This window comes from Micromesistius poutassou (assembly GCF_964030765.1).
Source record: "Micromesistius poutassou genome assembly, chromosome: 3".
NCBI classification, from domain to species: domain Eukaryota; kingdom Metazoa; phylum Chordata; class Actinopteri; order Gadiformes; family Gadidae; genus Micromesistius; species Micromesistius poutassou.
The window spans coordinates 19,321,411-19,337,272 of record NC_140273.1 but is presented as its reverse complement, the minus strand read 5'-3'; the positions used below and the strand labels follow the sequence as shown (position 1 = coordinate 19,337,272).

Sequence of the window (15,862 nt, the reverse complement as noted above, 5' to 3'; positions counted from 1 at the left end):
TATACTAGACGCGCAGCTTGTGAACAGGCAACTGAAAGGTTGCCTAAGGATCGGTAAAGACATCAGACCGATGTTGACCCTTAATTTTTATTAAGAAATGAATGCATCTGCAGCAGACCACAGACGTGCAACGCGGAAGGTATGTACGTGCCTTTTAAACAGCCAACATGGACATCTCAGTAGGATACTACCCTCGAGAGGCCCTAGGTCCAACGATGGATTACCAGTGGCGGTTCTAGGATTTTTCTGAAACAGGGGCCATTAAGGGGCCACACGTTACATTCAGGGGCCAAGTAGGCCTAGGCTACATCAATAATTTATTCAGTACGGTGAAATACATTTTGACAGTCATACCTTTTTCAAACGCTCTAATAAAGAAATATGAGCCATTTAAGTTCTTAATGATTTTCTCATTTATACTGTGCATAAAGGACACAATGCATAAAAACAATGCATAAACAACTCATTAAATGCAATACATCACACACACACACACACACACACACTTACCACAGTGAATTCAGAACAAAAAATTGGTATTTTAACAACCATGTAGGCCTACTGTATATAACACAGTTTCCAAATACAATACACTGTGTGTATCGATAACGTCCACTCTTAGCGCGCTACTACATGTTTACCTCTATAGGCGTGGTTCCCGAACAGTCTTAGGAGTTTTCATAGGAAAGACTCCTTGAACGACGCTGTCCAGAAAGAACGTGCTGAAATCGATTGCTCAGAGATCAATTTTCCATTTCATGCGCAGGTGCATGATAGCGTTCAAAAAAATATTGCCGTCTTTGCGAATAAAACATTGCTTGAAATCCTTCTAGTAGACCTAAACATTTATTTAACCATGGGCGAACATAGGATAGCCTACACTGATTAAAAAAAAATGTATAGAAAATGTAGAAACAGCGGAGGAGGCAATCACATCCTTAATTACATCTGTCGCAGCCGTTCAAATGAAACATACATCCCTTACGTGCCCCTGTTCCGTCAATCAATTGACGAGAAGAACAACCGGAGAATTCAACGTTCACAGATGCAATTCCACACCCAACTACTGGAGGCAGTAATGTGTCAATGCAACTTAGGAGAAGAAGTGGACCTGTAAAGGTCTTGGCTTTATATTATCTTTTGCTTGAAACGTTTACTGTTAGTGGCTGAACGTTACCAGAGCCTGACATTCTCGGACATTATGCTAGGCGGGAGAAAGAATTAATCCAACTTGAAGAAAATTCTTGGTGAGTCACAAATCTTTGTGTTGGTCATTAATATATGAAAGAGTTTTTAGCTGAATCCGTGTATCATTCGTTCATTCGTTTTTCAAAATAAAACCAAAAATAAGAAAACGAAAAAACAATTCCTTTTCTCAGTATTCGTTTCCTAAACTAAAATGAAAAAACGGATAACGACTCGTTTTTTTCAGTTTTCGATTTTATGCTCAAATGAATAATGGAAAAAACGGATAACGAGCGTTTCCCGTTTCATGTTTTATCCCATTTTGATCTGAAACAAGTTCAATGAGCCGGAAGCGAAGCGGAAGTGACCGTCTCTGTCTCTGTCTGTACTGCGAGGGCGCGCAAAACAAAAATAATGGCAGGACTTGAGGATCATGCAGATATAATTGGACAGCTTTTTGAGGATGGTAAAACGCATGCCGAGATTTCTACCACGCTGCAGCAGTTCGGTGTTCAGAGGTGCTCGGAAATGTCGGTGAGAAGATTCTGTGCTCAACACCAACTCAGGCGTAAAAGACATGTGTCAGACGCAGAACTGGAAACTGCTGTCCGCATTTTAACACGTAGCGTACAAACTAAAACTATACGCTTTTCACATTAATTATATTTTTGGAAATAGTGTTTTGATCGTGATCGCCTATAGGCTACTGTTAGACAGTAGGTTCAAAAGCACATTGGGTGGCCACTGCCATTGACATCCCACCAGTCCGACAGCCTCTAATTGTCTAAATGGCAACACTTAGCCTAATTTGCTGTCAAACGTCTGATCATTCCGACAATTGTTGCCTCCTATGATCAGAATGACGGTATTTTTTCTTCCTTTTTTAAACATTCGTGCCTTTCCGACAATCAAGTTATGTAGTCCCTGTCTGCGCTCTGCTGCGTAATTACGCACAACCAAATGTATGCATTCCTCTATCAGCATGTTTTGAAGAAGCTGTTGAGTAACGCAATTCGGTGGTGAATGATAAATAATAACTAATAATATAATACATTTTATTTATAAGCGCTTTTACAAATGCTCAAAGACACTTTACACTTTAAAAATGATGTTGAATCCATCTTGGTGCAAAGTTTAGTTTTATAAATTAATAACAGAAAAAAAAATCCCCCACTTACTGTTCTAATTGGGACAAAAGTGCTACGAAATGTAGCCTATTGATTACTACACACTGGGCCTTTGTATTTCCAGGCGAGGATGAGTGCCCTCTTTTTGAAATAAAAACATGGTCACCCTATTAAACACACTGTGCCTAATTCCTGTGAATATATTTGACCTTGTCATGTGTGTAATTTGTAAAAGGTAGTTAGGCTATACCTATGTCAAGTTTCACAAAAGTCACGACAGTTTTTGTCGACTTGTTGACTTTTAATGTAAACCTTAAATTAGTATTAAGTCTTAGTTACAAGGCTACGCAAATTATTTAATTTAACCCTTTTTTGTCTTGACAGACAGGTCCAACTTATGGACGAAAGTTCATGACAGGATACCTGTCATCTGTGGGAGTTAAAGCAGGTGAAGCACGAGTGGGAAGGATTCTCAGAGAGGTTCACCAGCCATATAATGAGCTGCGCCGCCAGGTGAGTCACCTACTTTAATTGTATTTGTGAGCAAAAAGATGATTTTTGAAATGAGTGACCTCATGAAAAGTTTAATTTAGACTTACAGTATATTATCAGTACATGCATGTATTAGGTTTGTGAATAATTAGAATATTTTAGCAGATTTAATGTTAATGCACTTTTCATGGATTGCATTGTAATTGTTTTAGGGAGCGCGTAATCTAAATCCAGTTCCTTACCATGCGGAATACATGGGCCACAAACTCCACCTTGATCAGAATGAGAAGCTGGGAATGTTTGGAGTGACACATGTCTTGGCTATTGATGGTTTCAGCAGCAAAATTGTTGCTGAATCCACAATGCCAGTGAAGAACAATCTTGTTATTTATGAGGAAGTTTACAGGCAAGTAGTCAAGGTTAAAAATCTGAATTTATCATATCCACATTCATGTATCCATATAATTTGCACAATTCTCTATTACAGGAAAGCAGTTGCCAACAATGGAATGTGGGACCAAATCAGAGTCGATCATGGCAGGGAGTTTTATTTGACCCTGTACATGCAAGAGAAGCTGTCTCAACACAGACATAACATCAGTAGGCTTCCTTACATGCAGACAACTTCTTCAAGGGTAAATTTTGTCCTACTGATTACATATAAAGATAATAATTAAAATTGTATTTATTTATTTATGAAAGGGGGGCCATGCACAAATACATAAATCTCAAATGAGAGAAAATGATTTATGCCAGATTTAGCTATGATTAGCTATTTCGCTCCTTTACATCTGCAGTCCCTGGGCAGGTACAGTACAGATTTAAAAGCAAGGGCTTCACATGGCATCATAACAACATCCTCTGCCCTTAGACCCTCACATTGACTGAGGAAAAACTCCATAGAAACCCTTTTAACAGGGAAAACCAGGAGAAACCTCAGGGTGAGCAACAGAGGAGGGATCCCTCACCCAGGACGGACAGACGGGACATAGATGTTGTTACAGACAAGAAAACAGTTTACAACAGAGAATGTGAGAAACATGGAAATGTTAACGACAGCTGAAGGAGGAAGCTTCTGGTAGGCAAGGGAGGCAGGGAGAGCAGACCAGCTTAATGGGAGGACTGGATGGCAGACTGGTTCATAGGAACAGGCCAGTTTAACAGCCGGGGAAAAGGGGGGGGGGGGGTTGCAGAGATGGAGCTCCGGTGGATCTGTGGAAACACAGAGAGAGTGAGAGACACCAAGGCCAAACTACAAAGTGCAACAGACAATTGACAGTTCAAAATGAGCTGAGAGGAGAAGAGAAGAGAGGAGGAGAGGAGAGGAGAGGAGAAGAGAGGAGGAGAGGAGAGGAGAAGAGAGGAGAAGAGAGGAGAAGAGAGGAGGAGAGGAGAGGAGAAGAGAGGAGGAGAGGATGAGAGGAGAGGAGAAGAGAGGATGAAAGGAGAGGATGAGAGGAGAGGATGAGAGGAGGTCTGGACTGGACTTAAATGTAGTTAGAGTGTCCACAGTAAAGGAGCCCGGTAACTGAAAGTACTGTAGTTAGTTGGTATGTTTAGAGTTGACATGTTTAGTGTTGACCTTTTGAAATTAAACAAAATATTTTCAGTGAAAATGATTTACAAACCTAAATAAAATAAAAAAAGTTGGCCCAGTGTGTAATATGCAGATAAAACCTGACAGCAGTGATAGTTAAATCAATGCCGTCTGCTACCTTTTCTGATTTTTGGATTGTAAAAGGAAGTTTTTTTTTTGCGTTTAAACAGAACCTTCGAGTGGAGAGAATTTGGCCAGAGGTCAACAATCGGGTAAACTACCCCCTAAAACAGGCCATGGTTCGCCTGCTGGATCAGGAGTTACTCGATATGCAGGATAATACAACAAAATTTTGTGTCTCTAACCTGGCATGTCAAGTGAGTCAGATAGGACTTGGAAGAGTTGTGCAGTCTTGGAACGCCCACAGGATACCAGGTAAGGTGTGATAATATTTATACAGTATGAATGTAGTTTTAAAACTGACAAAATTTTAAAAACAAATCTTTACCAATTTTAGGCAGAGGGATACCAAACCAACTTGCAGCTGCTAGTTGTCCAGCAAGAATGCCCACAGAGCTGCTGCCCAATGCTGCTGAGGCAGCACACATGTACGAGGAGGAGTTGGGGTCCTCCCTGACTTGGGTATCTGCATTTGGCTCTGACCCATTTTCATCAGAGCAAGAACGATGTCATTTTGAGCAGCTGTTTGGAGAGAGGTTTCCAGACATGTCTCTTCTTTTTGAAACAGTGGTTAACAATGACTACAGCATGTTTCAGGAGGCATTGTTGTACCTGATAAGCATTACTCGAAGACATGCCAGATAAATAGGCCTATACTTGAGGTGGGGGTATGTCTAACGAGACATATGCATACTGTATATTTAGCCTACAGTGTTTTTTGTAAGAAATTGGTTTTAGTAAGCTCAAGAAGAATTTTGTTCAGAACACATGCATATTTTTATTGTCAAGCAGAAAGAGTATAAAATTCTAATCTCTGTACAGACTGCCACAACATATAACATGTGACAGTACTAAGCTTTAACATTACATAATGAAATAAAATCCTTGAACTGGTCAAGATCTGATGTTATTTGTACAAAAACACACATTTACAAAAAGTGCCAAACTTGTAACATTAGAACTCTAAAATAACACATTAGGCACTACATTACAAAAAATTCAAATCTCTGTACAGACTGCCACAACATATAACATGTGACAGTACTAAGCTTTAACATTACATAATGAAATAAAATCCTTGAACTGGTCAAGATCTGATGTTATTTGTACAAAAACACAAATTTACAAAAAGTGCCAAACTTGTAACATTAGAACTCTAAAATAACACATTAGGCACTACATTACAAAAAATTCTAATCTCTGTACAGACTGCCACAACATATAACATGTGACAGTACTAAGCTTTAACATTACATAATGAAATAAAATCCTTGAACTGGTCAAGATATGTTATTTGTACAAAAACACAAATTTACAAAAAGTGCCAAACTTGTAACATTAGAACTCTAAGATAATACATTAGGCACTACATTACAAAACTCAATAAGGGATTATTGAGTTTTGGATTAGGGGTGGAATAATTTCTCTAGTGCTGCCAGCGCCTCGGAGAGGCCCGTCACTTCATGGATGCTCCCCTCCAGGTCAACAGCACGACACTTCGGGCAGTAACTGTGGGTGTTTTTCCATGTCACAATACATGCCTTACACCCGATAAGGCTTTTGCAGCAGGTTGAGAACAGTGGCTTATCTACAGGACCTGTAGATGGGAAAAAAAAGTACTTTATCATTTATTTTCATTGTGTTAGAATCTAGCCGTATGTAGGCCAAAATCTGTATTAAGATGACCAGAGATTAAGTCAATCCACACTGCATTTGATATCTATTAGAATGATAACATTAGAGGAATAAATCAAGCCACTTATTTAAAGTGTAAACTCACTATTTAAACATTGTCTCAATGCACTTTACAAATTCAGGAGTCAAAAAAACATAGGTATAATGAACAATAGTACAAATTGATATTACATTTTATGGAAAAAACAAAACAGAGAGGAATAAATAAACAGATAACATTTTGAGAAGTGTAGTATAAGGTGCCTTAGGTGTCTCATTCCATTCCATATTTCTATTGATCCATAATAAAACAGTGCCAACCTTTGCAGACAAGACAGGCGAAGACCATTCTTAAAGAAGCTACTTCAGCCTCTGAAAGACACAGGGTTGTTGTCATTGTGGACTCTGCAAATCCACTCAAATCCTTGATCATCTTGGACACTTCTCTTAGTCCCTGGGCTGCTTCGACAACCTCCTCAATGTCGGCTATAACCTCTTGAAGGCCAGTATCTTCCTTTCGGCTGAAAAACATTTTACATTTACAGTGTAACATTTAATTAGACTTTAATAATTAGTTAAAACACTACACATACAATAGTAAGAACCATCATAGCTTTGCTAATGGTTTGCTGCAAAAAAAGGATTGATAAGCGGTATAGAAAACGAATGAAAAATTAAATATGTGATAAAAGAATAATATTTAGTTCAGTTACCTCAGCCTCTTTCTTTTGTTAACTTGTAGCAGGTCCATCTGTTGTTCAGGCACTGCAAATACCTTTCTGGAGTTTTGTTTCCAGTATGCTGACCCTGCAATTTGAAAATTTGACCTGATTTTGTTATCTTTCAACTAAATATTTGCTGTATTGGTGAAAATGTATAGGTAGGTTTGAAATTTAAAAACAGGACACTAAAAACAGATTTGAAGCACTTAAGATAGCTATGAATGGAAAATGTACTTTAATGTGAGAATTATACTTAGGTGTATGCATTTAGCATTTAGCATTTAGTGTGTGAACTTTGTGCAGATGAGCTCCTAAAGTGATTGTAGAAAATAGCATTTTCACAGCAATCATTTTAAACATACCCCTAGTTCCTTCGGAATCAACGATTTCGTTGCCCTGACTATCTGTCAAAATAAATGTCTCCTGCTGTCCAAGCGCTTCTGTTACTTTGATGTTGATTGTTTGCACACAAGCCTCAAACTCAGAGAAGCGGACTGTCACCATCTTCTTGGTCTCCAGTTTTCCATTCACAACTTCGGCACTGAAGACATTCCTGAATATTGATGAGAACATAGTTTTTTTAATACACACACAACCAAGTACGTTACAAATAAATGATATGAAACAATATGTTATCTGATGTAAAGTACAATGTCACATGCTGTTTTCATACTAGGAAAGACTATGCATTACAAGTAATTAATCTGTATAATGAAACATGTTAATGCTTTTATTTGTTTACTGATGTTATTTCTAATATTACTATTATAATTGAATGATGGTAATTCAAATTAAAGGTCATTTTTGCATTTGGTTTTCAATGAATGAAATATAAAACTGATGATGATGTTGTTGGCCTCATGTTCCTTCTTAAGGATGGGACGTCTCCTAAGCCCTGAAATGCTTCACTTAAAATGTGATGCTGTGACACATTTGACCATTAAAAACTGCAGCTCCTGTGATTTGGACATTGCATTTGGCCATCTTAAAATTATGATATTTGGATGAACTGTTGAGCCATAATATGCAGGGTTTACCAGCAAACAGAATTGGACCCACCTATGCAAATAATGTAGCCCACAAATAAGTGGTAACAGAGGTGACAAAGGATACTTTAGCAAGGAGTAAAAGTTTCCTCACCTAACAAAGCTTTTTGTGGTGCTCCTTGAAGTTGGACAGGAGGAGCTTGTGGCTGTGCTGGTTGGGCGGTGAAAAGAAAAGCGCTGACCAGTGGCTACTGCTGCTGATTTCTCCGCAGTGGTACTGTCACCATGGACTTCATAATGACTCTTGTTGACAAGGTCGAGGGAGCTGAAGTAACCATCCGAAGGAAATATGGCCACATTTTGGTCATCCGTCAGATAGACAGTTTCTTTTTGGACCTATGGTAGAAACATAGGTTAACAGAGAGGCCCTGAACACTGTTCATATTCATATGATTAAATTTGTACACACACAGAGATTTATAGCCAGTTAATAAGTTATACAAGGTCATAATGTAACTTTCTTTTTAATTACATCATCAAAATCATAAATGCCTTCCTACTTTACATTTTCAGATGGGTTTTTAAGAGGTTATTCATCATGCTTGATAATGCCTAAATAATCTCTGAAAAATAAAATAAAAATCTTTGGAATTAAATAATGATTGGAAAATCAACATATAACATTAGTCCCAATCAGAACAGTAAAGTGGGGGAATTTTTTTTATGTTATTTATAAAATTTTGTACTGAGATGGATTACATAAACTATAACCATCAGATAATTAACGTTATTACTACCATTTTTGAAGTCTAAGTTATGCTACTGGATCTCAAGCAGTGAGCAGTAACTTTATTAATATATAGCCTATAATATAATATAAGCAATGTGAAAGAACGCGAATTCACTCTTCGTGTTGTTATGAGTGACTGTGACTTTTATTTTGAAGGGTGTTTGTTGTACACTCCCGGATAAGACGTATGCATGGATGTACAGTAGTATGAAGTTTGCCCCGGGAAACTTGTTGTTGCTGGTTATGTTCGAGCAGTCAGTGTGGAAAATAAAGTCATGGTGGAACCTGAAACAGTTACCAACGTGCAGTTTGAATAAAAATCCAGCAATCGTTTCTGTTTTGGCTGAGTGCGCTAGCTAACGTTACCACCACGAGTGTTGTTTTAAACGAACGTTAGATAAATAAATAAAAAAAAAAAAACATACCTGGAAAATAACACTTATCTTCTCCGTGGTCATGTCGTCAGGCCTCAACGTGACCCTCTTGTCGGCCTTGAAGAGGACATAAATGTCCATTTTCCAATTATCTTCTGGTAACGTCAGACTGGCTCTGCGAACGTTAGCTTTGCTCCAGGCCACTTCCGGGTGACGGTAATTTCCGGTGTAGGTACCAAATGCTTGCAACATGAAACGGGAAACGCTCGTTATCCGTTTTTTCCATTATTCATTTGAGCATAAAATCGAAAACTGAAAAAAACGAGTCGTTATCCGTTTTTTCATTTTAGTTTAGGAAACTAATATTGAGAAAAGGAATTGTTTTTTCGTTTTCTTATTTTTGGTTTTATTTTGAAAAACGAATGAACGAATGATACACGGATTCCTGTGGCCCGTTTTTCCATTTCGTATTTTTGATCTGAGCCTACAATTGAAATATGAAAAACCAAACATTTTTTTGTTTTTTGTGTTAGATTAAAAAACAAAAAACAAAATAATCTGTCACTTTTTCATTTTTTGATTTTTGATTTCTAATTGAAAATCGAATGGACTGTGACAAACGCTCGTTATCCGTTTTTTCCATTATTCATTTGAGCATAAAATCGAAAACTGAAAAAAACGAGTCGTTATCCGTTTTTTCATTTTAGTTTAGGAAACGAATACTGAGAAAAGGAATTGTTTTTTCGTTTTCTTATTTTTGGTTTTATTTTGAAAAACGAATGAACGAATGATACACGGATTTAGCTGCTGCTCTGTGCTGTACTCAGTGCCGTCGTATAGGGGGGAAAGGTTATGACAATTATATGGGCCCACAGCAGTGGCGGTTCTAGGGGGGGGGGCAGTGCCCCCGTAACTCTGAGTCCGGCCCCCCCTGTGGCCCCCCCAAACGAGGCAACCCCACCCCCCATCAACAATCGCGCCCACAATAGCACTCGTCCGCGATTCCCCCCCCCCCCCGTCAACAATCGCGTTCGCAATAGCGCTCGTCCGCGATCCACCCAACCCCCCCCCCGTCAACAATTTTATTTGTGCCCCTCTAACAGAAAAGCCGGCCCCATCTCAGCCCCCCCATTAAAACCGGTCTAGAATCGCCACTGGCCCACAGCCCGCTAGGGCCCACACACAGCCCCAGTAGCCTCTATGACAAAATGATTATGCATACACTGAACTAATATATATTCATGTAGCGCAGCGCTCTTAGACAGTTGTAATACATTAGGATTTAATAAAGTGCATTTGTTAAAGTTCATAGTTAAACATTTAAGTTATCTTGGAAAATAAGATGAAGAAGTGATAAACGAGATATGGGGTCTAGAGCTGGTCGTGGTTCGTATCTGTTTTATTTGTTTTGGTTGAAAGGGATTGTGGGAATTGTAGTCTGGGGCACGGCTGTGTTGATGGACAATATGTTTTAATTCCTTGAGGTTTTGTTTGAAAATATTTCATTGCTAGAGTTTATTGTATAGTGTGAAATGTATTATTTTGATGTCTATGTAAAATGTACTTTGTTTTGTTACTTTCGTATACTCTAATTGACCTGTGGGGTAAAAGGTCGCAAACCGGAAGAGACGGGAGAAGGAAAGGAGAGAAGCAGCGTGAAAAGTTGTCTTCGGCCGTGTCCCAATTCAGGGGTTGCATCCTTCGAAGGACGCGTCCTTCGAAGGATGCAGCCTTCGTAGACCGCGAAGGCTGCATCGAAGGCCGAACGAGCGTTGTGGAATGGGACGGTCTAGCCTACGGAGCATTTCCGGATTGCGTAACCAGCCGTTAACGTCCTTTACCTTGCGTGACCACGCGCCGCTCCTGTCTCCTAGCAACCCTGACAGCTGCCGTTCAAACCGGACAGCGGAGGAGAAATATGGAGCCAGAAATCATAATTGTATTGGTTATGTTTTATGTTTTATTGGAGGAGTGGGAGAAGATTCACCGCCGGGTGAAGAGGAAGAGAGGACGTTGGCTTAACGTTAATTAGTTTAACGTTATATGTCTAGCGTTAATGTCATTGAACTTTGACAATAAAGTTACCTATTTAAAATGGTCCCAACCTTACTTTTATATTTAAAAAAAAGTTTAGTCATTAAATATGTATTCGCTGCAGCTGCTGCTTCCGCTCTCTCCGCGCCATTTCTGAAAAAATATCCAACGCGCAATGAATGTTGGGATACGTTGGGCCGTGAAGGATGCATCCGATGCGTCCTTCAAATCCGGGAAACGAAGGCTGCATATCTCGGCCACATTCGAAGGACCCTTCGAAATGGGACAGCACTTGACGCGCCGCTGTGACGTATGCGGTCTTCAAATGCGTCCTTCGAAGGATGCAACCCCTGAATTGGGACACGGCCTTCGTGTTGTTGGTTCCACCAGATGGCAATATAGCGTAGCCAACGCAACATAGTCGAGAGTCGGACTTTGAGTTGGATATTTGTTTTTACTTTGTTTTGGTTGCTCCAACGGGAGTGAAGCGGTATTTTGTTTTTTTGGCCACGCCGCACCCAAGCCACGCTTCAGAACTGCGACGGTTAGCTCAAAGGTTAGCTAACATTGCCGGCCGGCTAGGACTGGGGTGGGTGAATCACGTGTGAATGTGTGTGTGCGTGTGTGGGCCCACGAGTGTCATTTGTGTTATGTTTACTGTTGAGTGTTGAAGGTACAATTACTGTAGCCTATTTTCTACTTAAATACAGAGGTCTGGTATAAATTCATTCAGGTGTATTTAATTATTTGATTTCGTTTACATTTGAAGGTGTAGCCTATTCATGCAAACGTTTGTAATTTAATTTCGTTTTGAAAGCCACTAGGTATTCTCGGAATACTTTTCTGTTATTTACATATTTTGTATATTTTTGTTTTATTGATAACTCATTACAGTTTCTATTCAGTAAACTATATTTTTATTTAACATTTAAACATCTGACTCTTGAGTATTTCTCTAGTGTTAAGACGTTATTGGGAATTGGTTTACATGTGAATATATTATTTCATGGGAATACTATTTAAATTAGTTTAAGAGATGTGAATAGTACAGGGTTAACAGGGAAATAGAATAGTTTATTTATAGTACATGCAAAGACACACAAGTAGACCCTTAAACAGAAGGTAAGCAAGAATTCATATATAATATATATTTACTGGGAAGTTAATTTAAGAACTCAGGAACGCCCTTTAGTGTCAGGATATAGGCCTAGGGGGCGCTACACAAAATGGAGGCCCCGCTGGGATGATTCTTGCTTTTATTTACTTCTTGTTAACGTGGTTGATGCTCCAGAGAGTGCTAAGTTGAATTTTCATTGGTGTCTTTGATCTCGAGTTAAAAAAAAATGGAATTAGGAAATAGTTCTGCTTTGCAACAAGAGCTTTTGGAGTGGTATAATGATGCATTGGTTCAGCCCGACCATGCATTGCTGTTGTTGGATGTTCCGGCTGATGCTGCCGTAGATTTTATTGAAAGCACAGTTGAAACTGTGAAAATATTTGGCAGAGTACGTGTTCGTGCTTCAAAAGAAGGTCCGTCTAAAACTAGTTCGCTAGTGCTGTGCGAATGTCGTGAGACGATTGATCCAGCTCGTGTTCCTTCTGATGTGTTGCCTAAGGATGGTGCGCATGCATGGAAGATTGTGGTTGTTAGAGACACTGAGCCTGTCCCTGATGATTTCTCTGAAAAACTCAGAAAACTTCTACTTGATGAAGGAAAATCCATGAGTGATGTTCAAGCTTTGCTTTCCCCGCTTCCTACCAGTTCTCCTGAAGCAGTGATTCGTGCTGTTGGTGAGCTCTTGGAGAAGGCAACGAAGCGTTCTAATGACTCCACTGCCTACAAGCGACTGCGTGTTTTCTCTGGTGTCGTTCCTACTCCAGCTGGAGAGGAAACTATGGAGAATTGGATAGAGCAAGCTAAGTTGATGATTGCAGAAAGTGATTGTGCTGAAAAAGAGAAGCGCAAGCGCATTGTTGAAAGCTTAAAAGGTCCTGCCCTTGAGATTATTAAGGCAGTTAGATTGTCTAATGGTGATGCAAGAGCATCTGAGTATCTTGTTGCGCTGGAAAGTGCATTTGGGACTTCAGAGTCTGGGGAAGATTTGTATTTCGCATTCAGACTTCTTCGCCAGAACTCCTGTGAAGCTCTGTCCGAGTTTCTCCGTCGAATGGAGACGTCAATGACCAAGTAGTTCAGAGAGGTGGACTACAAGCTGCCCAAGTTGATCGAGTGAGAATTGAGCAACTTCTTCGTGGCGCTGTAGAGTCTGACATGATGTTGTTGAAGTTAAGACTCAGAGAGAGAAAAGGATCCCCACCTACTTTCTTGACTCTACTGAACGAGATTCGTGAGGAGGAGGAAAATGAAGCTGCCAGGCGTAAGCTTGATGCAACAGTGAAACCTGTGAGCACAAAAGCGTCACCACAGCCTAAACTGACGGAGGTTCAAGCATTGAAAGCTGAGGTCATGGAGCTGCGTGCCAAGCTGGAAGAGTCATGCAAGGTCCCTGCAACACCTAAAGCCCCAGAACCCAAAGCACAGAAGGCTCTTGAGAGTGCTGAGGCACGAATAGACCCTGAAGTGCAGACACTGAAGACTCAAGTGCAGCAACTGCAACAACAGATGTCTGTAATGAGAGTAGAGGGCAGTGAAACTCCAAGAAGAAAGACATTTCAGCAGCAAACTGTGAGCTCGTTCGAGAGAAGCAGGCCATCAGTCAGCCGTGATAATTTCTTCTGTTACCGATGTGGTGGTGATGGGCACATCGCCACCCAGTGTCAAGAATCAGAAAACCCCCCTGAGGTGATCCGAAAGCTGCTGCGTTCGCTAAAGAAAGCCAAAGAAGGGAAGAGTGAACCAAGTCCACAACAGACTGCAAGCAAAGATGCCTACTGCAAGAAGAGCAATGTTCGCCCATCTGCTCAAAGCAACCTTCCTAGTGGTTTGGTAGGTCCTGCCTCCACTCTCTGTATTAAGATCAATGGACATTCATGTAATGCTTTATTGGACAGTGGATCTCAAGTCACCATAATATAAGTGGCAACAGAGATACTTACCTAATGTTCCCATTCACCCTATCACTGGTCTTTCGATATGGGGTTTGAGTTCCTCCAGTTACCCGTATCAAGGCTATGTAGTGGTAGATGTTGAGTTTCCAGCCACACTCACAGGAGTGAGTGAGTCTATCTCCGTGTTAGCATTGATTTGTCCTGAGCCTAATGGCCCTGTCATCATAGGGACGAATGCCAACCTGTTCCATCGCCTGGCTGCTCTGTGCAAAGATGCTGACACTGCAGATGCGCAGGCTTGCTCATTCAGAATTTTACCTCAATCACAACCAGCGAAACTCTCCCATAGCCAAGAGATGGATGTGGAAGAGCCCGTTGGTGAAGTCAGATGGATGGGTCCAGGTCCTCTATCAGTTCCTGCCAGAGGTGAACGCTCTGCCATCTGCAAAGTGGAATGCAAGAAACCCTTGAAGAGAGACATTGTCATGGTTGAAACATCACCCTCTGTGACACTACCTGCCGAAGTGCTCATTCAACCTGTGGTGCTACCTTCATCAGAGCTCAATGCAAATAGTTTCGAAGTACTGCTGAGAAATGAGACACTGAGAGAAGTCAATATGTTGGCTGGGACAGTCATTGCTCATGTGTATCCCACTGACACAGTTACGATGACCCAGAGACCTAAATCGACATCTAAGGTCCTGGATGAGACGATATTTGACTTTGATGAATCTCCGATGCCAGAGGTCTGGAAGAAGAGGCTGCGTCAGAAGCTGTCTGAAAGAGGTAATGCATTCTCTCTTGAGGAGTGGGATGTGGGTCTCGCCAAGGGGGTGGAGCACCACATAAGACTCAGTGACACCAGACCATTCCGAGAAAGATCCAGACGCATAGCCCCAGCAGACATAGATGACATACGCCGCCACCTGAAAGACCTGATGGCAGCGGGCATCATCAAAGAGTCCAGAAGTCCATATGCATCGCCAATAGTAATTGTCAGGAAGAAGAACGGAAGTGTACGCATGTGCATTGACTATCGCACATTGAACAACAGAACAATCCCTGACCAGTATACCACTCCGCGGATCGACGATGCCTTAGATTGCCTGTCCGGCAGTTGTTGGTTTTCCGTGCTAGACCTCAGGAGTGGGTACTACCAAATACCCATGTCTGCTGAAGACCAAGAAAAAACAGCATTCATATGCCCTCTAGGGTTCTACGAATTTCAACGGATGCCCCAAGGCATAACTGGAGCCCCGGCAACCTTCCAACGGTTGATGGAGAGAGCCGTGGGTGACATGCATCTGCTCCAGGTGATTGTTTATCTTGATGACATCATCGTGTTCGGAAAGACCTTAGAGGAGCATGAGGAACGACTACTTAAAGTGCTCGACAGACTGGAAGAGTGTGGTCTGAAGGTATCCATTGACAAGTGCCAGTTTTGTCAGCCACAAGTAAAGTATGTCGGACACATTGTTTCTGCGCTAGGAATAGCTACTGATCCAGAGAAAGTGAGTGCGGTCGAGAACTGGAAGGTGCCTACAGATCTGAGGTCTCTGAGATCGTTTCTCGGATTCTGTGGATACTACCGAAGGTTTGTTAAGAACTACTCAGCCATCGTTCGACCACTCACTGAGCTCACAAAGGGCTATCCTCCTAAGAACAGGTACAAGACTGCCCAGGAGAAGAAGTTCTACTTCAAAGAAGGAGAGCCTTTTGGTGAACGCTGGGACGAAGAATGCAACAAGGCAT

At 40.9% G+C, this 15,862-nt stretch overlaps 1 protein-coding gene across 1 annotated transcript; it reads left to right on the top strand.

Moving 5' to 3' along the window:
- Positions 1–2,707: 2,707 nt before the first annotated feature.
- On the top strand, positions 2,708–14,581 carry LOC311341110 (uncharacterized protein; the record flags this gene model as incomplete). The annotated part of the gene is made up of 6 exons (XM_084466013.1): positions 2,708–2,825; positions 3,017–3,439; positions 4,572–4,776; positions 4,859–5,091; positions 13,530–14,009; positions 14,339–14,581. The coding sequence occupies exons 1-6, from the start codon at positions 2,724–2,726 to the stop codon at positions 14,579–14,581; spliced, it is 1,686 nt and encodes a 561-aa protein (XP_084322139.1). The 5' UTR covers positions 2,708–2,723.
- Between the last annotated feature and the right edge of the window lie 1,281 nt (positions 14,582–15,862).